The 27221-nt window shown below is 44.5% G+C and overlaps 1 protein-coding gene and 1 long non-coding RNA gene across 3 annotated transcripts in view; one reads left to right on the forward strand and one right to left on the reverse strand.

The window, feature by feature from the left end:
- Window positions 1-8668, reverse strand: part of SLC12A2 (solute carrier family 12 member 2) — a 49696-nt gene extending 41028 nt beyond the window's left edge. For both annotated transcript variants that reach the window (XM_081213573.1, XM_081213572.1), the window contains exon 1: window positions 7828-8668. In XM_081213573.1, the coding sequence (XP_081069699.1) occupies window positions 7828-8490 (663 nt within the window). In that variant the 5' untranslated portion in view covers window positions 8491-8668. The remainder of the gene's footprint in view (window positions 1-7827) is intronic.
- A 181-nt stretch (window positions 8669-8849) lies between these two features.
- On the forward strand, window positions 8850-16870 carry LOC308597851. Its single transcript, XR_014013204.1, has 3 exons — window positions 8850-11713; window positions 12090-16259; window positions 16759-16870. It is a non-coding gene; the product is annotated as an uncharacterized lncRNA (long non-coding RNA).
- The last annotated feature ends 10351 nt before the right edge of the window (window positions 16871-27221 follow it).

A 27221-nucleotide genomic window follows, 5' to 3' on the forward strand; every position in this document is an offset into this window, starting at 1 on the left:
TCCACCAACTGAGCTATCCAGCACTCAGGACCTTTGAAAAAGCTCCTTAAGAAGTATCCTGGGCATAAGTCAGTTTCCAAGGATCATGGTCAATCACACTGGAATATATTTATTTCTGAAAGAGTTGTTAAGTTCTGTTCACACTTTTAGCCATAGGTGTAGAAAGGGCTCTTGTTCTAATTTATAGCACTAGATTCCCACCCCCCAAAGTTCTAGTTCAAACTTGAACTCTATCTCACCCAAGAATAGTACTTTTACAGACTTTCCTCCCCAAGCAAGCAGCTTGACAAATCAAACTGTGCCGATACAGGTTTACTGAACTCAGGGCTTCATTAGCTTCATTAACAGTGGTACCTCAGGTTAAGTACTTAATTCATTCTGGAGGTCCGGCGTTTAACCTGAAATTGTTCTTAATCTGAAGCACCACTTTAGCTAATGGGGCCTCCTGCTGCTGCTGTGCCGCTGGGGCACAATTTCTGTTCTCATCCTGAAGCAAAGTTCTTAACCCGAGGTACTATTTCTGGGTTAGCGGAGTCTGTAACCTGAAGCGTATGTTACCTGAAGCATATGTAACCCGAGGTACCACTGTAATTTGTTTAGTAATATAGCCCCTTAAACAGATTTCCCACTTGCTAATTCTCAGTCATTAGTTACTGGAAAACTTTGTAGTCAGTTGTAAGACTTTAAGAGCCATCAAGTTAATATTTCAGCTCTTGACCTTGCATTAATCCTCAACACCTCCTCATTTGCACATAGTTCTGCAGGCCAATCTTCCTCTTCTCAACCAGGTTATCAAGACAACATTCGCGTTAAGTACAGATCAAACATTTTTCTCCCATCCTCAAACTGAAAGTTTTTCTCTGCATTCCCAGACAGAAGGACAGATTTCATGTTGTTCCTATTATTCCACTTTCCACCTCCGCCCTAATCTTCTCTTTTATCATGTAAAGCAGCTGAGGAAGAAAAGGCAGCATGTGATGAAAAGTATCTGGAAGGAGGGGTTACTCTGAGCAGACAAAACAGCAATGAAGGAAAGGGTTAAACAGCCAGTTACACTTACACACAACACACCATTCAAAGTCATTTAATATGATAAGAGGTGCAGGGTGGGAAGAGAAGAGAATCATATAACTAAAGAGCACACACATAAATTCCATCTGAAGAAGTGTGCATGCACACGAAAGCTCATACCAAGAACTAACTTAGTTGGTCTTTAAGGTGCTACTGGAAGGAATTTTTTTATTTTGACTATGGCAGACCAACATGGCTACCTATCTACTAATAAATTCCTATTGAGTGTGGTTGGAATTTGCCGCCTTTGTGATTGTTATACTCCATTTGTTTTATGACCTAGCTGCTTTAGGAGCATCTATTGCAGTACTTTTGAAAAGTCTGCTGTGCTTAGACGCTCACATTGTACAAATTTGAAGATACATCTAGGATCTTCTTTACACAAGGATTGTTGCCATACATCTGCTCTACAAACACCACTCAAGAATACACTGGGAGACAGCCTGTGAATGTCTCAACAGAATGAAAGTTTAAAGGATCCTAATGGCAACTACTTTTACCCATATCAATTAAGGTTCATTTTTTTATTTGATGTTTTATTGTGTTTTCCAAACTTTTCATTCAAAAGCATTAACTTCAAACACACCAATACAGAAAACCTACAATATGGTACATATCCTCCATACAAATAAATAATTTTCAGACATGGGAATAGCTACTCATAAAACCAATTATATTCATCCAGAGCTTAATTCCAAACTGTGCCTGGGGAATAAATCTCCATTCCCAAATTAGATTTTTTTTGGTAGCACTATTGACCACCTCCTCTGTCTCATCACATAGGTTATGAATAAATTTCAAAAATATCAGCCAACTTCACCCAGCAGTTCATTTTTATATCAATAAAAGTTCTATCCTCCTCTACCATCTCGCTTGCCACAAGAACATAGCGCCTTAAAAACCAGTAGAGAAGTTTATTTGAAAATGACCCTCATGGCCCAAAGAGTCTTACTCAAAGATTTGAATCTTAAGGTCAAGGAGATCTCACATTCATAAACATCAAAAGCTAAAATGATTAAAAGTGGGGGAAAGTAAAGTGAACATTGCTCCCAATCTGGCTGCTTGTATAGGGTGGGTGGGAGGGAGATTAAGAGTCCCCTGAAAAGGCCATCATTCGATTAGATCCACAGAATTATATAGTTTGGCTGTTTATCATGCAGTTAAATATGCCTCTCTCTCAAGCGATTTATTGAAAATGCTTTTGAAGGCATTTACATGCCCAGCTCAATCCTACACATGTCTACCCAGTGGTAAGGCTACCCGAGTTCAATGGGACTTACTTCCATGTCAGTGCATACTGGGCTGCAGCCTCAAGAGACTCAGAGACAGCAGACAATACTACTGAAATATAGGTCTCATACCACAACTTGACATAATTGCCTTTTATGTTCTAGCATTATAATGGAGTCAACAGCAAAGTTAGCAAAATAGGTACATTTTTACTCTTTGTTTTATCCATCAACTTTAGGATTAAGTGTGGAACTTTTGCGTCCAAAAAACTGTGATAGTATGAGTTTTACATACTATCCCAAACTCAACAATATGAAAGGATATGATCATAAAGTGTTTATTAATTAGGAGATCAATGCAAATGTATTACAAGCTATATTATATGTACTGAATGTTACTATCAACATTCATCCCAACTATGATTGCACAAGTTGATTGGAATTAACCATGGAACTACATAAAGCCCCATTTGCACCATTATGGCAGCCATGCAGTTTGCGATATATTCACTAAGAAGCAGTTACCCCCCAGGCGAGCAGCCAAAGTGTCAAATTGTGCCTCTTAATTTGAAGTCATCCAGCATCTTTGTCCTCGCCTGCAAGAGCTGGGAATGGTAGGCAAAGCATTACCACAATAAAAACACTGAAAGCTGCCCCATTCACAATCAGACCATTGGTCCTTATACTCTCAGTATTATCCTCACATTGACTGGCACCAGGGATTTTTTCCAGTCCTACACAACTGATTGAACTTAGGAACTTCTACAAGTAAAGCTTGCCATTCTGCCACTGAGCTTAGTCCCTCCCCTCTTGACAACTGAAGGCACAGCAATCATTCACTGTAGAGCTGCAGCATCTCTTCTAACCATGGTAGGGAATGTGCTGTTGGTCGTATCTAGATTGGGCAGGCACATTCTCTACACTTCACTTATTTAAAAGGTACGCACAAGATTCTAGCAGGGTTAAACACATTAGAAGTGGGATCAGTTCTCAGTGCTTCCCACTGAATTCAATTGAAGCAATTAAATAGGGTGGAATACGGGACAAGAGTGGGGGGAGGCAAAAACTCCTTCCTGTCCTAGATGGTGAAGTGTTCAACATAGCAGTGAACAGCAGTCATAACATAACATTGCACTTCCAATGCAAGTTCCAATAATTTGCAGGAGAATATATATATATATATGTATATGTATATGTATATGTATATGTATATGTATATGTATATGTATATGTATGTATGTAAAGGGACCCCTGACCCTAATTAGGTCCAGTCGTGACCGACTCTGAGGTTGCGGCGCTCATCTCACTTTATTGGCCGAAGGAGCCGGCGTACAGCTTCCTGGTCATGTGGCCAGCATGACTAAGCCGCTTCTGGCAAACCAGAGCAGCGCACGGAAACGCCATTTACCTTCCTGCCGGAGCGGTAACTATTTATCTGCTTGCACTTTGACGTGCTTTCGAACTGCTAGGTTGGCAGGAGCAGGGACGGAGCAACGGGAGCTCACCCCGTCGTGGGGATTCGAACCGCCGACCTTGTGATCGGCAAGTCCTAGGTTCTGTGATTTAACGCACAGCGTCACCCACACCCCATATATATATGAAATTTTTCTGACACCCTAGAGAGTGATCTAATTTAGCATGCTTGTTTGTTGGTCAACAAAGGGAAAAAATACTTGAACTGTCAAACATATCTAATATATATTTGCAGTTGACATCCATTCACTGTTATTAATGAACTTATAAAACAGAAAATTTTCCACAGCAAAAAGCAATTTATTTATTTATTTATTTTGTAAAATATAAATTTTCCCACGCATATCATGGATGACACTATCATTGTGATGAGTCAAGCCAGCCTCTTTCATCAGCACTGTGAGTTAATGTTTTACTTTCTGGTGTCTTACCACTGCTCCATTTTAATGATGGTAAGGCACTTTATTCCCACAATAGAAAATTGAGATAAAAATGAACTATGCCCCTATGGAAGGAATGGATAGGTACAGGCCAAGGTTACTAGTATTTCTTTGTTTTCATGAAAGCCCCCAAGTTATTCCAAACTACCAAAATTATCCTGACACATATAGTTAGTGGCTCCTCAGGATTGCTGTAACTTCTTGCTCACCTTCCACCCTTGAAAAGATGGAAAAGGAAGCAAAGACTAGCCTGGTTCACATATAAGAGTAAGTCACAGAACAAGCAAGTGCGCTGGTGCACGCTACTCAACTAAAACCTATTCCCTTCCTCCCGGAGCTCTTGGCTTGTTTTCATAGCTGGTTTGGAGAGAAATAATCCACAAGCACTAGTTTACATCTATCCCTGGTTTCCTCTGGGTGGGGCAAAAGCAGGGAGGGGGTTGGTGCGCCAGCTCCCAGTAAGTCATCATTTGTTTTGCCCCTGATTTACTGTCACAGGTGAACCAGGCCACAATGGGAAAGGTTACAATGGCTATTGCCTCAAGAGGTCTCCAACATGTGCTATGAAGCTTCCTTTCGCAACTACCTCATTTGCCTGTTTTCAAAGTCATCACAGGGTGTTTGTGGGTTAGATACAAACTGACCACCAACTATACTTAAGTTATGCTATAACAGGGGGTTGTCAACCTGGTCCCTACCGCCCACTAGGATTCTAAGTGGGTGGTAGGGGGTTCTACGGCACAAGCTGAATCCTCCTTCCATCAAGCACTGGTGGCCGGTAAGGAAATTTTACCATCAAGAAAGATGCTTTAGTGGGCGGTAGGTATAAAAAGGTTGACTACCCCTGTGCTATAATTTTAGCAGCTTGAAAACGTAACCTGCCAAGGTGAGTACAATCTTTCAGCAGTACAGAAGATGCACAAGTGTTCTTTTAAAAAAATGAAATAAAGATGAACCTACATTTCTGAACTTCCTCAAAGGTGTGATAGTATGTCTTTGCTAAGGGTCCTGCCTGCTTGTGCTTTACAAAGACTCTTCTACTCACACACAACACTGTAATTCTTTTCATTCTTCACAACCTAGTCAATGGTTACCTACTAACCGTGGGGCCATATGCCAGGTTGAACATGGCTTCAGGTACTTCAATCACTACTGAAAACACAACTGAGGCAGCTGCTAGGTCTTGCAGCATGCAGCATTTTAAACGGGTTACTTTAACAAGCCATCCAAATTTTAAAAAAATATTTCAATTCTATTTTTTAAAAAAAATATACATACACTAAACATACAACATATTGTAAACAGTCAGGAGTAAATATTTACAATATATTGCTAAGGTACTGCACTATTGTTTATTCACTGAAATTTAAAGGAGTGAATTGGATGTATCAGAAACATCTTCCCCTCTTTAAATTATTGTTGTTTAAAATTTGCAATAAGTGGTCAAGTCAGGTAGTGAATGGTTGAAGCCCATACTTTAGCATGCTTTCATATCTTTACAATTCATCCTATTAGTCAGTGAAGGTTTCCAACAGAACTGAATATGCAACTTACTCTACTGGGAAAAGTGAACACATTACCAGGGTTAAAATATCACAATCTTCTCTTTGTGGGATTTTCATCATAATATAGGAAACGTCTTACAGATAAGTGACAGATGAAGGTATGTATGCCTCTTTAAGAAACAGAAGTCCCATTTTAAAGAGTGCTGTCACCATGTACCTGCAGGTAGGTATAGGTATATGCAGCAAATAACAGGTGTACCATTTAAATTGAAACATGTGGTAGGGATTTAGTTAAATATATTCAAATGTTTGTTTGTTTAAGATGCTTCTTTAAAATGTACTAACCATTTCTACCATGTAAGAAAATGGGGTTGTTTTCTATCTAAAGGACATAGGTCTGAAGAAATCAAAACAAAAACAAACAAAAACCTTATTGCTGGATTTCCTAATAAATGTATTTCACACTTCAGAAAACTTTTTTACAAAGTTTCTCGCGTTAGCTTACCTTTTCCCACAGTATGACACAAAATTGAAGAGGGTATTTAATTCTGATCTACTGTTAAAAGTCAGGAAATTAACATAGCACCTTCAGTTGTCTTGTGTGAGAATCAGTAACAAATACCCTTTAAAACAAAGCTTAGTCCCTACTTTTAAAAACCAGGTTGTGAACACCACAAGAAGCATTAGGATTCTAGGAACAGTTAATAAAGCACTAATACTAAACGGATGAAGATAGTTAAAAAGAAGCTTAAATCATTCCTGAGGATACTGAGGAGGCAATCAGACATGCAAGTTTATGCAGAATGCAGCAGCCCATAAAGAGAAGCATGATGTAAACAAGTGCCTTTAAAAGAGAACAAAAAATAAAGTTGAATTATTTTAAGCCTAATCTATGCAATATGGCAAACAGTTTGTGTCACTGAATAATTCCAGTACTTAGATAAGGGGTGACGGTGGTACCCAGATGCTATGTTTATAAAAGCAGAGACAAATTAATTTCCTTTGGCCTATCTCAAGGTGACCTTTGATTGATCCCTAGTTGGGGCTTGCTTCATGTTCTCCTCAGCTGACCCCATGCAAGAAACTTCTGCTGAAAATAAACAGGAAGGAAAGAGGGATGGAGTTCACAAGAGGTAAATACTCATCTTTGTTGGTGTTATCACCGCTTAGGAAATTAACAGCAAGTAGTTTGCCATGTTTTGTCATTTGCAGATATTCAGCTGCAAATTCTCCAGTTACTTTTGTAGATATATAAGCACATGTTTCATGCTCCCATGTGCACTTGGGACAGCAGGCAACACATACACAAAGCAGATGGAAGAATTAGATAAAGTACAGTATTTTCCACGTTCACCTGAGAAGGCCAAGTTCATGTGCAAAGAATGCACGAAGGACAGTGAAATAAGGTTAGCACTCCTTACTTAAGCTCAGCTAGTTTTGGCAGCCCATAGGGGTGTTTATCTAGTCTATAGCAGCACCAGAGCATTGCATCAGCCTGTATGCAGCCCCTTTACCCATGCATAGCAAGGTCTACCAGACGTCTCTTGCTTTAAAGAAATATAAAAATAAAGCACGTGTGCCTAATCGCAGCAGGCTGCAACTCCAGAGTGTGTAGCATAACAAAATAGCAAACTGGTAAAGAGCAAGGCACTTTCTTCCCCCCACATGCTCTTTAACTATAGCTCCCATCCTCCCCGACCACTGGCTATGCTGGCTGGGGATGATGGGAACTGTAGTCCAGCAACATCTCAGGAACCGAAGGCTGGCACAGACCGAAACCGCTTGTCAAAGATCTTTTAGACACGGGGATTAAGTTAGCCCGCGGGTTGCTGTCGCATCTACGACTCCTGAAAGTGATGATGCCTCTGCTCCCTGTCAAAACCGTGTTTATGGAAGACAATCTTACTCGGCTACGAAGGATCGCCAAAGAAGATGAGGATGATGCCTCTGCAGTTCTGCACGGCGCCGCAACCCAGGCTTGCGAGACCTGCTTTCGGCGTTTCCGCAAAAGGCACCCTCTTGCTCCCACCCCTCTTGCGCCTGCCCCGCGATCCTCTGCCAAACGCAGCCGCGCACGGAGCTCGCCCGCTGGCTGCGCATCCCTCTCACCTTGTCCAGCTCGTCGTGCAGCTCCGCCAGGCTGGGCCGGATGAGCTTCTCCCCAAGTCCGGAGGCCGTGTGGCGGTAATAGTCTATCCTGGGCACGGCGTCGATGGTGTTGTGTCCGAAGGTGCGCAGGTAGTAGGTGTTGGTGTGGGTGTCGTAGTAGTAGTGATGGTGGCCCCCGGAGCCGCCGCCCGAATGCAGGCTCCCCTCGCTCAGCACCGTGTCGCCCCCGTTCTGGAAGCTCACGTTGCAGCCTTCGCCGCCGGGCTCCCCCGAGCTGTCGTCGCCGGCCGAAGGGTCCACGAAGTTCACCCGGAACCGGCCTTTGGCTTCCTCGCCGCCTTTCCCGTCCCCGGGGGGTTTGGGGGCCGCCGTCGCCGCCTCTTCTTCCCCCACCGCGGCCGCTCGCCCCGCATTCTCGGCCACCAGGTCCACCTGGAAGCGGCTCTGGCTCGGCGTCGGACCCAGCGGCCGGAGAGCCAGCCCGTCGCCGGCAGCCGAGGCGGGAGCCGGCGCGGTGCCGGGCTCCGCAGGGCCGCTCGTTCCGCCGGCATCCCCGTCGCTGGCCGGGAAGCGAGGCGCTTCGTCGGCGTCGTCTTTCAGCACAGGAGAGCCGGCGCTGGGCGGCGGAGGCGGCGTGTGAGGCGGCTGCTGCTTCCCTTTCATGGCTGCTGCTCCTCCTCACGCGGAGCCGGGCGAGGAGCGGCTTGGAGCGGGCGGGAAGGAGGCTGGTTCTGCTGCTACTCCCGAGGGCGCTTTAAACTACCGAGCGGCGCCGCGCCGCTGCTGGGCGACACTATATGCCGCACTCCGGAGGCAACGCCACACGCCGCGCCTCCTCGGCGAGGCAACCGCCCCGCGGCCCCTCCCCGCCCGCGCGCCGCCCTCCGCGCCAGGTGATGATGAGGCCGGTGATGCTCTTGGCCGGCAGCGGCTCCCGCCTGCCTCACGCTTCCCCCGCCAAGATGCGGCCCCTCAAGCCGAGGCTTCCACACAGCCTCGCCGCAGCCTTCCGGGAAGAAGAAGAAGAAGAAGCGCCAGCGCCGCCGCCGCCGTCCCCTCACGACTCCTCCCTCCCTCCCGCCAGCCGCTGCCTGAGGGAGCCGCCGACGTCACAAGCCTCGAAAACGGGCGGCCGCCGAGGGGGAAAGGCGGGAGGGGCGCCGCCGCCCTCGTTTCCCACACGCAGGTTCGCGCGGCGTCTGAAGGGGCGAGCGCGGGGGCGCTCCGTATGGAGGCGGGCGGGTGTCGCCTCCTCCTCCTCCTCAGAGGTGCTCCGAGGCGCAGCCCAGCCGCCAGGCGACACCAACGGGCCCCTCGGCCGCCGCGCGAGAGGAAAGAGCGGGCCGCGCTCAGCCAATCGCCTCGCGGCTCTGAGGGCGGTGGTGGGGGAACTCTGCTTTTAAAGGAGCCGCCGCCGGCCGCCTCGAGGCGGCCGGGGCCGCGCGCTCTTCTCCGCGACTGTCACTGACAGGCGCCGCCGCTCGGAGGACGAGGGTTGGCGCCGCCCGCCTTTCGCACTGCAGGAGCAGCGGCCGCCGCCGCCTCACTGCATTGCAGGGGGTTGGACTAGATGACCCTCGGGTCCCCTTCGAGCTCTAGGGTTTACAACGCGAGGCCCGGAGGTTGACTGGGGACTCTTGCCGCGCAATGAGAGGCTATGAGTTTTTCGGACCCGGGAGGGTTTCCCTTTAGCGCGCGGGGAAAGGCCGGCCAAAATCTCGCGAGGAGATGTGAAGGCGGCCGCGGCTGCAGTCGCGTTCGCCTTGAGCAGAGCAGGGCGGGTTCGTGTGTCGAGGAAGCACGCGTAGCATCCGGCTGCAGTGGAGCCTTGCAAGTGTTGTGCTGCGCTGCCCGACAAGGGGTTCTCACGTTGCAGCGAGCCCAAAGGGCAGCCGACGTGGTTACAGAGAAAAGCTGGTTTAGAAGGTTTACGCTTTGGATCTATTTAAAATTATATCTGTTTTCTGAAATTCTCATACACAAAAAAGTTTATTTAAGGTATTATTTATATTCCGCTTAGTTACACAAGTCAAGTTAATAACAACAACAACAATAATTATTCTACGAGGCTGCTATCCTCAACTTAAGGTCCATTGACCACATTGAGATTTACATATTCCATAGAATTTATATACCAATTGATTGTAGAAAAACCTCTTAAATAAACGTGGGTTGGAATTATTATTATTATACAAGGCTGCTATCCTCCGCTTAAGGCCCATTGACCATTTTGAGATTTACATATTCCCTAGAATTTATATAACAATTTATTGTAGAAAACTTCAAAGTAAACGTGGATTGGATTGATGATAATAATAATAATTCTACAAGGCTGCTATCCTCAACTTAAGGCCCATTGACCACTTTGAGATTTACTTATTCCATAGAATGTATATACCAATTGAATGTAGAAAACCTCAAAGTAAATGTGAGTTGGATTAATAATAATAATAATAATAATTTTATTTGCACCCCCTTATCTGGCTGAGTTGCCCCAGACACTCTGAACAAGGCAGATACTATTTTTTGCCAAAACAAATGAAAGAGCATCAGCACTTCTAATTCTCATCAGCCAAATAGCTTGCCTTTTGCTACTGATCATCACCCAGCAATAAAGCAGCCACTGGATAGTTGGATCTGTTTTTAGGGTGAATTCCCAGACAGGGCAGCAGTGTAGTCAAACAGGCCTGGGCGGTGCTGCCTTTGTACTGAAAGTGCATCATAGAACATGACCTAGAATCCCTACAATGTGCAGGGATTGCTTGACAGACAAGAGGATGTGGAAAATGCTCCCTGAAGGCACAAAATTTGGCCTACAGCAAAATTTGCTCCTTCAGGAAAAGGCAAGTTTTCTTGGCTGTATGAGCTTACCAGTAGACTTTGCCACTTTATATATAATGTCTATATTTAGGTCCGTTTCTCATGTTGGTTTTCATTTGTCCATGCATTTCCTTAGGTTCAATTCTGACTCCTGCTATCCCACTCCACCCTTTCAATTTTAGAGCATGTCTATGCAGGGATTCTTATTTATTTAACTAAGGCTCCAGTGTGCTTATTTAAAGTGCATTGTCTGCAAGCTTTATGATCTCATGCCTATTCCCTTTTTCTCTGATATATCAGATCCGGATGCTGGCAGTACCATTGTGAGTTCAAAAGTATGTACATCCTAAGGTTTAATGGTGGCACAGGATTCTTCCATGCCAGGATGTTGTTTACAAATCCACAAACCTAATAAACACGTGCTTAATTGTTGAAAAACAGCAGCATATGAAATCCAGAAAACCATACAAAACTTCACATTTCCCCCCAGTTCATATTGCCTTCATTTCTGTTTTCATAAGTTGATTTCTTCCATTGATTTTGGCACTCGGAACTCTCATTATGTATGATCTGAAATTTATCTAGATTGTGAGTCACCATGTCTTGTTTCATCCTATTTTAAAATTATTTGCAGCTTGGTGAGTTGCCAACTTTAGGTCATACACAAGTCTGGTTCAGCTCACTAAAGTCATTGAAAAAGTGAACTCATAATATGAACTTGAAATTATCTTTTTACACTGCCTGCCTGCCTTCTTTGATGTGACTACCCTTGCTGTTGCCATTTCCCAGTGTGCTACAGTGTGCTACAATTTTTAAATATTCGGCTGAATCCGGACTAAATTGCACTGGGTTCCCTTTGAAATCAATGGGGATTAAGCCATGAAGCTAGGCCACTGAAAATATAAAAGTGGTTAAAAATGAATGACAGTTCTATTTTTAAGCTTAGCAGCCACTACTATGTTCAAGGGAACTGAACAACCTATTCCATCCTAAAATTCTGGAGCTTGTTCTGTCAGAAAAAGCATACGCTGCACTAATGGGTTAAATTATAGACTAATGGAAGGATGTGGGTGGCGCTGTGGGTAAAACCTCAGTGCCCAGGACTTGCTGATCGTAAGGTCGGTGGTTCAAATCCCCGCAGCGGGGTGAGCTCCCATCGTTCGGTCCCAGCTCCTGCCCACCTAGCCGTTTGAAAGCACCCCTAAGTGCAAGTAGATAAATAGGTACCACTTTATAGCGGGAAGGTAAATGGCGTTTCCGTGTGCAGCACTGGTGCTGGCTAGCCAAAGCAGCTTTGTCACGCTGTCCATGTGACCTGGAAGTGTCCTCGGACAGCGCTGGCTCCCGGCCTCTTAAGTGAGATGAGCGCACAACCCTAGAGTCGGACACGACTGGCCCGTACGGGCAGAGGTACCTTTACCTTTATAGACTAATGGAAGCAGTTCTGCAGTTAAAGTTGATGGCCGTTTCAGTATTTTCTTATTACAACCGGGAACTACAGCAACATGTTGCAGAGTAGTTCTAGCCCGTAATAGGAGTATCTCTGGTCTGGGTTCAAGTTAGGCTAGAACTGGAGTCTTGTGGCCTTATTTAGGCCTGGGGGGGGTGTTCAAGAGGGGAAGGGATAAACCATGCCTTTTTCTTTCCTCTACCCAGCCTTTCCCAGCTTTCCTATAGTGCTATGGCTCCCAGCCTATGCGTTGTAAAGCTAGTGGCCTGCAGAATGGGAAAGGGGAAATGTGCATTTCCCCCTTTCCTTTCAACTGAAATATCCCTGCATATTGCACGGAAAAGAATTATTTATACCTGCAGCATGTATCTCCACACTGGTAATAATACTTCCCTCTAAGGTTCTTACCATAAGTTGCTAGGGCAGAGATGCCAAGCATGTCAGACCAAATAAATGCTGAGAACTACAATGTTCATGATCCCTGACCATTGGCTGGGGCTGATCAGAACTAGGAGTTCCCCACCTATTTCTTAGGACCTTGAGTAGCTAATCCCCCAACTTCCAGCCCCCCAGTTTTATTTTTCTCAGCTGGCACGTCAATGCTCTGTATGTTTCTTTTTTAAAAACATTTTCATTCACAGATTTAATTATTGATTTACAAGCACATTTCCACACTGCCTTCCGGCCCTCGCAGCAGTTTACAATAACAGTCGAAACAGGTAAAATAACTAAAACAAATTAACATGTCAAAACAGAATTTGAACAGCCAGAGGAAGTTGAGAAGTTAAAAAATTAAGAAACATTGATAGCCAGATGGGGAAAAAAGATACTGACTGCCTAAAACATTCAATTTATATTTTTGCCAATCATATCTACCGTAAAGAGTCCCACAAGCATGTGCAAACACTCCCTTATTTTGGGGTGGTGTCATCCCCTGCGTTCACCATTGGTATACAGTCGTACCTTGGAAACTGAATGGAATCTGCTCCAGAAGTCCTTCGACTTCCAAAACGTTCAGAAACCAAAGCTGCAGCCAATTGGAAGCCCCACTGGACGTTCGGCTTCCAAAAATAGTTCGCAACCCGGAACAGTCACTTCCGGGTTTGCGATGTTAGGGAGCCAAAACGTTCGAGAACTAAGCTGTTTGAAAACCAAGGTATGACTGTATACAACAAAGCATTAAAATCCTATTTATTGTACTATTACCCAGTGCACATGTAAGAGTGTGGATGTTCCTTTCTTTGGTCCTGCTTCTGCATTGCTGTGAACAAGCCATGGTTTGTTGTTTGAACTTGTGCTTTGTCTTGTTTCCGACACCACGAGCTGTAACCAAGGATTGTTGGTTTGTCTGGGGGAGACAGACAACAACAACAAGCCCTGGGACAGATGGGGACATGCTAAGCCAAACCATGACTTAGGTTGCAGCAACAGGACTGGCAGGGGTGGGAGCAAAGCGGCAGTCTCCTCTCCAGGAGCGCACATGTTTAGACTAAACTGTTGTTTGGCTTAGTAGCACCTGCAAAGCGAGCCATTAAAGACAGGAGATTCAGCATGGGAAGAATCTGCCTTGTAAAGGGCATGATCTGACAATCGTTTTTCAAAATAAGTTCTCAGGAAAGATGATTAATAGTTAAAAAGTTGAACAGAGGTACATGTATAAATTACTATTGGGGTTAAAGGAAAGGGGTGGTTTTGCCATGCCGAACCTCAAGTTGTACTTTGAAGCCGCATGTCTGTGCTGGATTAAAGAATAGATGGTACTAAATTATACAGATATACTTGATCTTGAAGGATGGGACAACCGTTACAGTTGGCACTCATCTCTATGTTATAATAAGGTAAAAGTCCACAGAAGAGTCTTAAATCATATAATCTGAAAACCCTTATACAAGGGATGGGAAAGATATAAAAGCCTCTTGGAACCTAAAACACCGTGGTGGCTCTCACCATTAGAGGCCATCTTGGTAAAGAAAAAGAACATGGAGGGGAAATGGGCAACCTATAAAGAGTTACTGAAAGAAGAACAGGGTCAACTTAAATCTAAAAAAGTTTGAGGAAATAGTTAAAAAGTTGAACAGAGGTACATGTGCCTGATGCCAGCAACCATTTTTGCGTCACACCTACCCACCCTAGCGTATCTTATGCTTTGTCCTGTTGGTGGTTCAGATTCGGTCAACCTTTCAAGGAGATTACAAGGATGTCCCCTCAGCTTGTTTTATGAAGACCTGTTATTTTGTGTGGCATTTCAGACTTCCCGTTTAAAACAAGCCATTTGATTGAAGTTGTGGAAACCGTGTCTAGTTTGGCAGGCTGCAGCTTCTGAGGTGGAGCTTGTTTCCCCAAATTAAAATGGCCATCCCCAGAGCAAGAAGATGTCTTGCTGCATGCTTTCATATCATTTCTTTGCCCGTTGCATGCTCCTGGGGTTTCCTTTGTGTTTGCATGTGATGTGGTATTGCATATCTCCACCCCCATCGTTCTGCCCGGACGCTGAGGTCCAGCGCCGAGGGCCTTCTGGCGGTTCCCTCATTGCGAGAAGCAAAGCTACAGGGAACCAGGCAGAAGGCCTTCTCGGTAATGGTGCCCGCCCTTTGGAACACCCTCTCATCAGATGTCAAAGAGATAAACAACTACCTGACATTCAGAAGACATCTGAAGGCAGCCCTGTTCAGGGAAGTTTTTAATGTGTGACATCTTAGTGTATTTTTGGTCTTCGTGGAAGCCGCCCAGAGTGGCTGGGGAAACCCAGCCAGATGGGCGGGGTACAAATAATAAGTTGTTGTTGTTGTTGTTAGCACAGTTTTGTGTGACATGCCTCTGCATTTGTTTGCACGTGCCGTGCTGCCATGGGTGTTTGCCTATATTGTTCTGGCTTCATGGGTTGCTGCACATTTTTTTTTATGTCGTGGACAAACTGGCTTGAGTTAATTATTCATCTGGTAATTATTCAGCCAGGTAATATAAATAACAATCACATATATTATTCTATTAGTAGTTATTCTCATGTCAAAGCTTTTCAATAGCTTTCTCCGACTCCATTACTAAATAAAGCTTGGTAATGCATGGGGATCTCTTTTCAGCCTGGCAGCCCTATTCTCTGGTGAGCAATCTGCTGTGGCCCGCAGGCCAGGAATGGGCAGGGCCAGAGGTGAAAGCGGATGTGGTCACGCAGAATGAGCAGAACAGTGGGTAGGACTATTGCCTCTGTACAGTAGATTGCATTCCAGCTGCACAAGGCCAGATGTTTCTGCACAAATGCACTCCACACTTTTCATCCAGGCAAGCGAGAGGCATTGTCGCAGTTTGATGACACACACAAAAGCATTCAGTGTGAGACTCTTAATCTCTGGGTTCGAGTCCCATGTTGGGGAAAAAGATTTCTGCGTTGCAGCGGGTTGGACTAGATGACCCTTATGGTCCCTTCCAACTCTGCAATTCTATGAGCAATGATTTCAATTTACAAGAAAGGAGATTCTGACTAAATGTTCGGGAAAACCTTTTGACAGTAAGAGCTGTTTGGGAATGGAACAGACTCCCACGAGAGGTGGTGGACTCTCCTTCCTTGGACGATTTTAAACAGAGGTTGGGTGGCCATCTGACATGGATGTTTTAGCTGAGATTCCCGCATTGCAGGGGGTTGGAGTAGATGACCCTTGGGTCCCTTCCAACTCTCTATGATTCGTTCAAGGAGGGTGTAAAGCCTAGGGGTGTGTGACGCCTAGGGAGAATCCCAGGGACCAGACAGAGAGTTATGGAGGGCTGCATTTGGCCCCTGCACCTGAGGTCTCCCCTTTCTGGTTTAGGTTTTAATGTAGACAGTAAGGTTCAATCATACATAAGGACTAGGCTGCTGCCTGGGGTATCATAATTCAAATAATTACTGCCACTCCAAAAGCAGCAAGTCTCAGCCAGCGCTCAAAATCAGCCAGGCGCACTTTGCGAGTAGGAATTGTCTGATTTGAGAAATCTTGGTGCCATGCACAGAGACTTGAGATTGAATATTAAAATTGCCATGGAGGGCGCAGGAGGAGAACCGACTCTAAGGTAAGATCGCTGGCTGCTGCCTTCCAACTCTTAAGTGCTACTTTGCCTCCCCTCCCCACCCCAAACATGTAAGTTTAAATCTAGTCCAATATTTTACATAACACACACACACACAGAGGTATTTGTAAATATTACTTACCGTATTTTTCGCTCTATAGGATGCACCGGACAATAGGACGCACCTTGTTTTAAAGGGGGGAGAACAAAAAAAAAAAATCTCCCCCTCTCTGCCCAGCGCCCCTTCAGCGAAGCGGCAGGAGGCGCTGCGCAGAGAGGGGGAGAATTTTTCCCCTCTTGTTTCCCCCCTCTAAAACAAGGTGCTGTTTAAGGTGCGTTCAGTCGCCTTCAGGCAGCTACCTTGGAAGCCTGGAGAGCGAGAGGGGTCATAGCCGCGCGTCACCTCTCCAGCCAGGAGAGGGTCGTGGGGCAATGGCTTCTTTAGCCCCGCGTGCGCTCTCCTGGCTGGAGAGGTGGCGTGCAGCTAAAGAGGCTCCTGCCATAGCCGCGCGTCACCTCTCCAGCTGGGAGAGGGTCGCGGGGCTATGGCTTCTTCGCTCCATAGGACACACACACATTTCCCCTTCATTTTTGAAGGGGGAAAAGTGCGTCCTATAGAGCGAAAAATACGGTATTCAAATGACTTGCTGTTTGGGCCACTATTGCAGGGGCTGTGCCTCATTTATGTTTGTGGTGTCTAATTAAGAATTGCTATTAAAAAATTGATATTAACACTATGTCACTGGTGTGAATTGTGTATTAGTTCATGTGTTAAAATAATTAATAATAATAATGGAAAGTGCCGCTAAACTGAGAGGGAGACGACTAGCCATTCTCATTTAGTGCTCATAACCTTGGTTCCAGCAACCATGTGGCAGATAGCTTTTCTGCCCCAAATGTGCCCCAAATCCTTTCTGCCATCATGACCTCCCAACCACTCCCATTATCTTTCAGCACAATAGCCCAAACCGTTATGCTGTTGTTTTAGTTTTAGTAAGATTTAGCTCTTAACACTGCAGGGTGATCAAATTACTATCTTCATGCTATGTGTAATCAGGCACATTGTGTTGGGAAAAGTATCCCTGAAAGTGAAATGGAGCATTCATTTAGCTGTACATAGAAATAGTCCGTAACAATTAGTCATAATATTTTGATGCATAATGTATCTAACTGAAACTGTTTATTAAATAATTTTCGTACTAGAGCACGGCTGATATTTTATGGTAATAAATTATGGATTTCATCGTGTAAATAAAGAATAACACAAGTAATGACATGTAATATAAATATAAATGGGAATGGAACAATGGAGAATTGTAGAAGGTGGAACATACTATTTTATAGGGTCTGAAATATAAAGCAGTCTTATCTTCTCCTGCCCAAGAGATACACAGTAAAGCCAGAGGGTGATATCCAGCATTAGTCAAGCTCAGATTTGATCTACTGATTTCATAGGGTATCCTTTTAAGTAGGACTTAGTTGGATAGCTCCCAGAGCGTTTGGCCTCAATCCAACAAAGGGACATGTGTGAATGTGCGTGAACTGCACATATAGCCAGAGTTTCACTTGGCAGTTTTTATGGGTGCCACTTCAGGTTTGGGTAAAAAGATGCCAAAAAGCACCCGCAACAAGGGTATACTCACAACAAGATTCAATGGCCTTTCTGTTATCCCCCACCTCCTTGTTTCCTTTAATATGCTCTTTTGGAAGAAACCGGAAATTCAACATCTCCCAACACCCCAAACTAAAGTTGATTAAATAAAGGACAAGTAAAGAATTTATTTCTAAACCCTCAAGTAGGAAAGCAGTAATCTTGGCTGGACCTGCAATTAGGAAGGTTTTCCTTACCATTAAGAAGGGGCTTGTGAATAGACATTGGAGACATCCTTGGCATAGGAAGGGAATTGCTGGATAACCTTGTGGTTTAGTAATTGCTTGGCTGCTGATTGTGGAGAAATTCAGCATCACTAGACAACCTAGCTAGAGAGTATTTGTGATAAGAATGAGAGACTGAAGTGTAAACTATGTCTCAACTGATAGCCCGTTTCTGTGCAGAATAATACTTAATACAGTAGTATGTATTATCTCAAAATGGTGTCATTTATACCAGTCCTTTGTAAAACCATAAAATTTAGTAGCAGGAATGCTATTAATGCCACATAAGTGATGCAATTAGGAGAAGGTAAATATCAAGAAAGCAAAGAAATGCAAAATTCCTGCTGCTGTCATTAAGCAGCATAGTAGTCTTACCTCTGCTGCAACATGAGACAGTAAAACAATGAATTACAAAATTTACAACACCTGTATAACGGCCATGAGAACGGTGGAAGCAAGACGTTATTTAGCCTAAATTTATGCAGTTAATGTTTTGTAGAGAGGAAATGGCAAAGAACTGGAAGACCTGTACACTATAATTTTGAATAACCACTTTAGAACTGTAGGTGTGGCGTCTAATGAATGGTTTAAGGAAATGACTGGTGTTTTCTGATTTATTTGATTATCTTATGTCATACTGAAGATATAGGACTTGTGTGCTTGTCACAGGGTAGGTAGGTGGGTAACTGTATACAATTATAAAGCTAGGTGTGTCTATATCTTGGTTATATTAATTATTGCTTATGTACAGCTTAAAAATAATTGAAGCACTGAATATCCAATACACACACACACATACATATATACATAAAACAATGTATGTGTGTGTAACACACAATTGTGTAAGTTATAGGTTTAATTCAGATGACGATCCGAATCATAGTTTGGAGGATTGGGAATGTATTGCAGACTTATGCTTCTTACCCTACTCTCCCTCTTCCTCTTTTGCCAATCTCACTTCCATTTCCAGCTTTTTACAAATTCACAGCATGTCGGTGGGCCCTGATGTGGATCATAACTCCAGGTTGAGTGGGGTGGTTGGGGTTGTAGAAGGTTTTAAGCCTTTGCTCTCTGCTGTGGTCCCATATGACTCAGGACCTGCATGCTGCAGCTTGCACGGGGGGGACGGGGCTCAGGCCCCTTTTCATTGGGCGGAATTGGACTCCCTGATCTGTTTTGGGACTACAGTGAGAGTTTAAAACTCCTACCCCTGTGCCACGCTCCTGATCCGATTTGCCCCACCAACAACTGGCAATTTGTGAAAGAAAAAATCTGTGCTCAAGGGCAAACTGTAGGATTGAAATCAGCATGGTCGTGAACCTGGCGGTTTTTGTTAGCGCTCTTCTCTGAAGCATGACTTGCATGCTTTCAAATAAAGGTTTTTAAGTTTATGTTAAGCATAGTTTGCAGACATAATGGTAACGTGGGTAAAAGAAACCTGGAGATGAAGAATAAGGCAGACAATGAAAGGTATCCCAAGCTAGGATTGCAATGTGGCATCTGAACTGGGCCATAGGATAAAACATGTTCATTCACAGGATTGTAGTCATAATCCAGTTCACTTATGAGCATTTAGTTCTAATTGAAATCAATGACTGCCAGTTTGTGATCTTTATATCTTGAAATCAGTGAGCACTTTTCGGTCTAATTTATGTCAGTAGAACAGTTAAGCATGTACAGTACTTAAATCCCTCTCATTTAAATAAGTTGCACTGACAGTCAAACTGTGTGTATGATTACTTTGAGCTAAGTTTCATGTGACTCCTCCTTGTATTGTGCCATCTTATTTATTTATTTTTGCTTTACGCATACCTCGCTACTCCAAATAACGCTGATCTTTTTTGAGGGCTCATTTGAAATTCAGATTTCCCTGCATGGATTTTTTTCTATTAACTCCAGGAAGGTTGCTACTGAGCACAATTATTCCCTCTATTTCCAATGTTCAGAGTGTGAGCGCCATTTTTTTATGTAGCCAAACTGCCACTGGCCACATGCAAGAAGGAGATATCGGCAGGTTTAGGAAGAATCTAAAGGATTGCAGATGGAAGAAACAATGTTTCTTGGGGGTGGGGGGAGACCCTAAGGGAGTTTTTATTAAAAACCCACCAACCTCCTGTCAGGGAACTGCCATCAGAGGCACGGGAGAAGGAGAGGGTCTCTGATTCTGCAGGAGAAGGTCCCAGCGCTAGAGGGAGACTCAGCTGGGAAGAAGGGGAAGAAAATGAGTGTAACACCAGGGATCCAGGAGAGCAAAGGGACAGGGAGGTGCAGGGGCTCCAGGACTCTTCGTTGGAAGTTAGTGAGGAGAGCCCAAGCACCCCGCTGCCCACGCCCACCCTGCGCAGGAGACTCCCGCGCAGTGAGAGGCGGAAACGATTGGGCGTCAAACAACTCTTATGTTGGCAACGCTTTAAGAAACGCCCACAGACAGATTCTACAAGTGACTAAGGGCAGCCTCGCTAATATGGGCTGCGTAGTCCGGAGGGTTTAACCAGGCAATCCGATGCTCAAACGGAGCAGGATTACGCACGAGTAACTCCCAACCACTACACCTCCAAACAAGCAAATGAGTACAGAGTGACTGTTTAGGGATATGGGGAAGGGAAAGTCAAGTCTGATGGGAAATGGAATGGAATATCTTGGCAAAGGGTATGGCTCAGTGAATGGAATGATGAACATCTTGTTTCAGGCCTACCCTTCTATAATTATTTTATAAAGAATAATTCACAGACTCATTGCCATTCAAAATGTTTGCTCTCTTTTGATGTCTTATTTTTCATTTTTGTGCCCCATAAATATACATAGGCACTGTACTGTGATGATGTGAGGGAAAGGCTTATCTTATAACCTGTTACTGGTGTTACCTCCCCCCCCCCCTGGATATTGGACAAATTCCTAAACAAATATTGTATAACCATGAGGCATCTTATGTATATTTGTGTATTAAAACAGACCAACACTTTCTTTTCTTTTTCATAGAATCATAGAGTTGGAAGAGACCACAAGGGCCATCGAGTCCAATCCCCTGCCAAGCAGGAAACACCATCAGAGCACTCCTGACATATGGTTGTCAAGCCTCTGCTTAAAGACCTCCAAAGTAGGAGACTCCACCACACTCCTTGGCAGCAAATTCCACTGTCGAACAGCTCTTACTGTCAGGAAGTTCTTCCTAATGTTTAGGTGGAATCTTCTTTCTTGTAGTTTGGATCCATTGCTCCGTGTTCGCTTCTCTGGAGCAGCAGAAAACAACCTTTCTCCCTCCTCTATGTGACATCCTTTTATATATTTGAACATGGCTATCATATCACCCCTTAACCTCCTCTTCTCCAGGCTAAACATGCCCAGCTCCCTTAGCCGTTCCTCATAAGGCATCGTTTCCAGGCCTTTGACCATTTTGGTTGCCCTCCTCTGGACACGTTCCAGTTTGTCAGTGTCCTTCTTGAATTGTGGTGCCCAGAACTGGACACAGTACTCCAGGTGTGGTCTGACCAGAGCAGAATACAGTGGCACTATTACTTCCCTTGATCTAGATGCTATACTCCTATTGATGCAGCCCAGAATTGCATTGGCTTTTTTAGCTGCCGCGTCACACTGTTGGCTCATGTCAAGTTTGTGGTCAACCAAGACTCCTAGATCCTTTTCACATGTACTGCTCTCAAGCCAGGTGTCACCCATCTTGTATTTGTGCCTCTCATTTTTTTTGCCCAAGTGCAATACTTTACATTTCTCCCTGTTAAAATTCATTTTGTTTGTTTTTGCCCAGTTCTCTAATCTGTCAAGGTCGTTTTGAAGTGTGATCCTGTCCTCTGGGGTGTTAGCCACCCCTCCTAGTTTGGTGTCATCTGCAAATTTGATCAGGATGCCCTTGAGTCCATCATCCAAGTCGTTGATAAAGATGTTAAATAAGACCGGGCCCAAGACAGAACCCTGTGGCACCCCACTAGTCACTCTTCTCCAGGATGAAGAGGAACCATTGATGAGCACCCTTTGGGTTCGGTCAGTCAGCCAGTTACAAATCCACTGAGTGGTAGCAGAGTCAAGACCGCATTTTACCAGCTTCTTTACAAGAATATCATGGGGCACCTTGTCAAATGCCTTACTGAAATCAAGGTAGGCTATATCCACTGAGTTCCCTTCATCTACCAGGCTTGTAATTCTGTCAAAAAATGAGATCAGGTTAGTCTGACATGACTTATTTTTCAGAAATCCATGCTGACTATTGGTGATCACAGCATTCCTTTCTAGGTGCTCACAGACTGTTTGCTTAATGATCTGCTCCAGAATCTTCCCTGCTATTGATGTCAGACTGACTGGGCGGTAATTATTTGGGTCCTCTCTTTTCCCCTTTTTGAAAATAGGGACAACATTTGCCCTCCTCCAGTCTGCCGGGACTTCGCCTGTTCTCCAGGATTTCTCGAAGATGACTCCCAGTGGTTCTGAGATCACATCTGCCAGTTCTTTTAATACTCTTGGATGCAGTTCATCTGGCCCTGGAGACTTGAATACATCTAAACTAGCCAAATATTCTTGTACTGTCTCCTTAGTTATTCTGGGCTGTGTTTCCTTTGCTGAATCATTTGCTCCAAATTCTTCAGGTCGGGCATTGTTTTCTTTATCGGAGAAGACTGAGGCAAAGAAGGCATTGAGGAGTTCAGCCCTTTCTGTGTCCCCTGTTTGCATTTCACCATCTTCTCCTCTGAGTGACCCCACTGTTTCTTTGTTCTTCCTTTTGCTACGAACATACCCATAAAAGCCTTTTTTGTTGCTTTTAACCTCTCTAGCAAGCCTGAGTTCTTTCTGTGCTTTAGCTTTTCTGACTTTGTGTCTACACGTGCTGGCTATTTGTTTGAATTCCTCTTTGGTGGTTTCCCCCCTTTTCCATTTTTTGTACACATCCTTTTTTAATCTTAATTCAGTTAAAAGTTCTTTAGATAGCCACCCTGGCTTCTTTAGGCACCTTCCATGTTTCCGTCTCATTGGTATTGCCTGACGTTGTGCTTTTACTATCTCCCTCTTAACAAACTCCCAGCCATCATGAACTCCCTTTCCTTTTAGTATTGCTGTATTGTTTAATGGTACCATGTTTCTGAAAGTTTGCCAGGCACATTCCATAATTAAGCTCTTCTGGCTGAAACACTTCTAAGCGATTTTCATTGCTGGCCGGATGCGGGGATGGGAAAGCTCATTTCGGCAAGTTAGTATGATTTTTATACTTGCTACTAGGTATTCTGCCTTCCAGCTCGGGTTACTGTTGGTTTTTCCTTGCATGCAGCAGTCTAAAATCAAGGCCACCATTAACAGTAAGAAAAAGTTAATCTTCCAAAAGGGCTACGTTTTTAGAACTTGATGTTTGCAGCTGACATTTTCACAATCCTCATAGCATCTTTTGAATGCTTAGTTAAACATGCTTAGATGGATCCACAAAGTACCATTTGTCTTGAATCAGAACACCTAAATAGTAGGTACTGACTTTCTTCTCCCTGTTCTGGTCTTGGCTAGAGAAGGGAGCGACGGGAGTATCAAGTTAGATTTCTCCCACTGCGGTCTAGAATCCTGTCCTGGGGTATCAGGTAACTTTCAGCAACCAAGGATTCTAAGCTGCTGATGGATGCAAAATTCACTCTCTCCTTGTGGGCAACTTGTCACCTCTGCGCTCTATCCCCCAAACTGGTTGTCAGTCCTTGGCCAGATCACCCAACAAAACGAGATTCATAAGTGTGTTGGCTGAGCTTAAGAAAAGGGTCATAAACGAGACGCCAAAAGCCCCCGAGACAATAGGATCAGCTTGACTAAATCTATGTGAGGATGGCACAAAATACTAATGATAGCCTCCCAAGTGTTCTCTGAACAAGGAGGAAGCATAACATACCTATCTTACGCTGCGTTGCTCTGCTGAGGGTAAAATACAGTCCAGATTGTGGGTGGAACAGCTGCTGCTAACAGTCCCGGTTGATGCCACATGGTTATTACTCCTGCTTTGTTCAGTGTGTCTGAAGAAGGGCATACCAACATTCCCCATGTCAATATTTATATCAGAAGGGATATGCTCTCCCTCTGCAAATGCTACTGTTGTCTTAAGCTCCAGTTACAGAATTAGTCTTGTCAAGTCCATTTATGTCCTGCCTCAAGTACTTAGCCATTGATCCAGTGAATGTGTGGAATCTTTCTGCAGCCATCAGTGGTATGAGAAGCATGGCATCCCTGATGAACAGTGTGACTTCTTTATTGCATGCTTTGAACCCCATGGATTCTTTCAGCTCTTTGTTCTGGTTTTCCTACCTTATCTTCAGATGGCAAGGAGGCAGCTTATAGGCAGGGCCTTTTTTCATCTGGAACTCACCGGAACTCAGTTCCGGAACCTGGGCGCCATTCCCATTATAAGAGAAGAAGGGAGTTGTTCCTGGGGCATTCTGGAACCTCTTTTTCTAGAAAAATAGCACTGGTTATAGATACAAATGTGTCAGCCAAGATCAGCTAAGCCACACAATAACTTCTGCACATTCCTTCGAAAGACCTCTGTAATTTAAAAAAATATCTTGACCAAGATTGCTAGAATTCATGCCAAAATTTGATTTGGTTTTAGTCATAGCACCAAATGCTGCGCCAGGATTTTTGACTGAGCAAAAGGTCCCATCTTAACCGAGTTTGCTTTGCTGGCCACAAATCTTTTTATTTGTCGTACATTAGCATTCATTTCGCCAGATGCTGTTGACATCTGGTGTTACATGCTGCCCAGGAAATATGTTAAGCATTTTGTATGTGATATAAGACTAAATGTGCTTGTGATATCCCAATGAGAAATGAGCATGTTCACCTAACACAAGGGTTGTTAACCTGGTCCCTACCAACCACTAGTGGGCGTTTCAGGATTCTAGGTGGGCGGTAGGGGGTTCTACGGCACAAGCGGAATCCTCCTTCCATCGAGTGCTGGTGGGCGGTAAGGAAATTTTACCATCAAGAAAGATGCATTAGTGGGCAGTAGGTATAAAAGGGTTGACTACCCCGGCCTAACATCTAGCAGTAAGACTCCTATCGGGAACAAATCGTAAATATTACACAACACGTGTCTTGAAGGAAGTGGGTGCCCATGTTTTATAAGCCCAATCCGATGTCTTTATATTGACCCTTAAAGCTCTAAAATGCTTAGGCCATGGATACCTTAAACAGCAACCTCCATATGTCCCCCATTGTTTTCAGAAGGGTAATTGTCACCTGTGAGATCTATAGGGCTTGTCCAGCCAAACACAGAGCAGGGAGTCTATACTGTGTCATTCCCTAGTGGCAGGTGTGCTGTTGTCACCTGCCTTATGTGCCAGTTCATGCAGCCTCCCTGTCCCACCTGCTGTGTATCATTCTCATCCCCAGCCATCGATACGCTCCTGTGTGAATCGTAGCTCAGGTTGGTGACTGGGTTGCATTGCACTGGTGGGGTGGGCCAGGCTTGAGTTGTCCTTTTACCATTTTTGTTCCTCTCTGGCTTCAGGTCTCTCTTGGCCAGTTGGGAGATGGAACATGCATTGCCTTCTCTGGCCGACACGAGCTGTCCTTAAGACTTTTATATATCCTTCCCACTTCTGGCTTCTGGGTCCCCCCCCCATTGGTTATGGGATAATTCATTCCGTAGAATTCCCAGTCCACTAGGCACTTAGTGAAGATGCTTCCGTTTGATGGCTGTGCTCTTAATCCATTTCTCTTGCACACACCTGCTCCCCACCCACCTGATTCTTTCATGGCAATATCAGGCATTTTCTTCTTGATGGCATTTGTGCCAATTGCAACAATGTGAGCATTCATGTGTGTGTCCCTCCGACTCTGCTAGCCATTCTCCAGTCTTGCTTATGCCCTTGCAGACTTTTGAGTGAACAACGGCTGATGTGGACCAGGAAGGTGTTTCCCCTTTGTAGATTTGAAAGATGGGATTTTGCGAACGTGTGTTTATGCTTTCTTGCATTAGAGTAGGAGGTAAACTTATGTCTTGTCTGAGGGAGGGGGCGGGAATCAAACCAGCCACCCTAGGGGTGAATGCTTGCTTGTGTTTTGTTATAGCACACTAAGGAGTTTGCTTGGCTGTGGCCACAGTTTCTTTTGGGCTTTTTGTGTGTCTTCCATGGCTGTAGTGTGTAGCATTGTGACGGACATGTCCTTGGCATATATTCTGCATGGATCGGCTCCCTGTGCTTCTGTGTTATATAATCACTGGCTCTGCCCAATGGGTGTAGTGTTGATGTGTCTACGTCATTCTGCCATTTTGGGATTTTCTGGTTGTGCATGTTTCCTTCTCCTCTGCCAGACAGAGCAAGTATAGGATACAGCAGCCTTCCTTGTCTTCCGTATAATGTAGGGTTGCTCTGCTGAGCGCATGTGCACTGAAATATTGCTCACGTCCGCACTAGACTCGGACAGATGTAAATGTTTCAGGCTTGGTGTGTTGAACTCAGTTGCAGGATTCGTGGATTTGCCCTGCTTAAAGAGGGGTGATTTGTGTGCTCTTCCTTCAGTTGCAATATAGACTTTGCAGAGGAAGCATACTTATCTTGTGACCCACTAATCCAGCTGCACTGCAACAGCCCCAAATGTCAGCTCATGAAAGGCTTAATAAATCTGCCAGCGGGGGGGGGGGGAGTTTGCTGTCTGCCTAACTCTGCAAAAGTGGAAAAATCTAAAGCATTTTACAAACCATCGCACATGGCTGGTGCTTTATAAGCCTTTTGAAAACGAGGTATTTGGTCTTCGTGTGTCTCGGCCAAGGACATATATATGCCAAGGACATGTCCGTCACAATGCTACACACTACAGACATGGAAGACACACAAAAAGCCCAAAAGAAACTGTGGCCACAGCCAAGCAAACTCCTTACAAGTTGCTTTGAGGAGTTTTCTTTCAGGTATTGGATCCTGACTGACAGCTAACTTTCAGAATATCCTCCGATAAAAAGTGTCTCATGCTTTCACTTTTCACACTCTCAGGCTACTGTCTTAAGGGAATCTGTGGCATTTTTCTCAGATTTTATTTATTTAGCAAGCCTTTTGTCCCATTTAATCAACAAAAACTTCTAAGTGGTTTGCACAGAACAATATAAAATCTTAATTAAAAAGACAGACGATTACCTCCCCAGCTTGTTGGTTTCAGCAATGCTCTGGTTAAGTGTCTGGTTCTTCCCAGATCTTTTCGGAAGTCCACGGCCAGGGGTTAAGCTTCAGCTCTACAG

The sequence above is a fragment of the Podarcis bocagei genome, assembly GCF_964188305.1.
Source record: "Podarcis bocagei genome assembly, chromosome: 11".
Taxonomy (NCBI): Eukaryota; Metazoa; Chordata; class Lepidosauria; order Squamata; family Lacertidae; genus Podarcis; species Podarcis bocagei.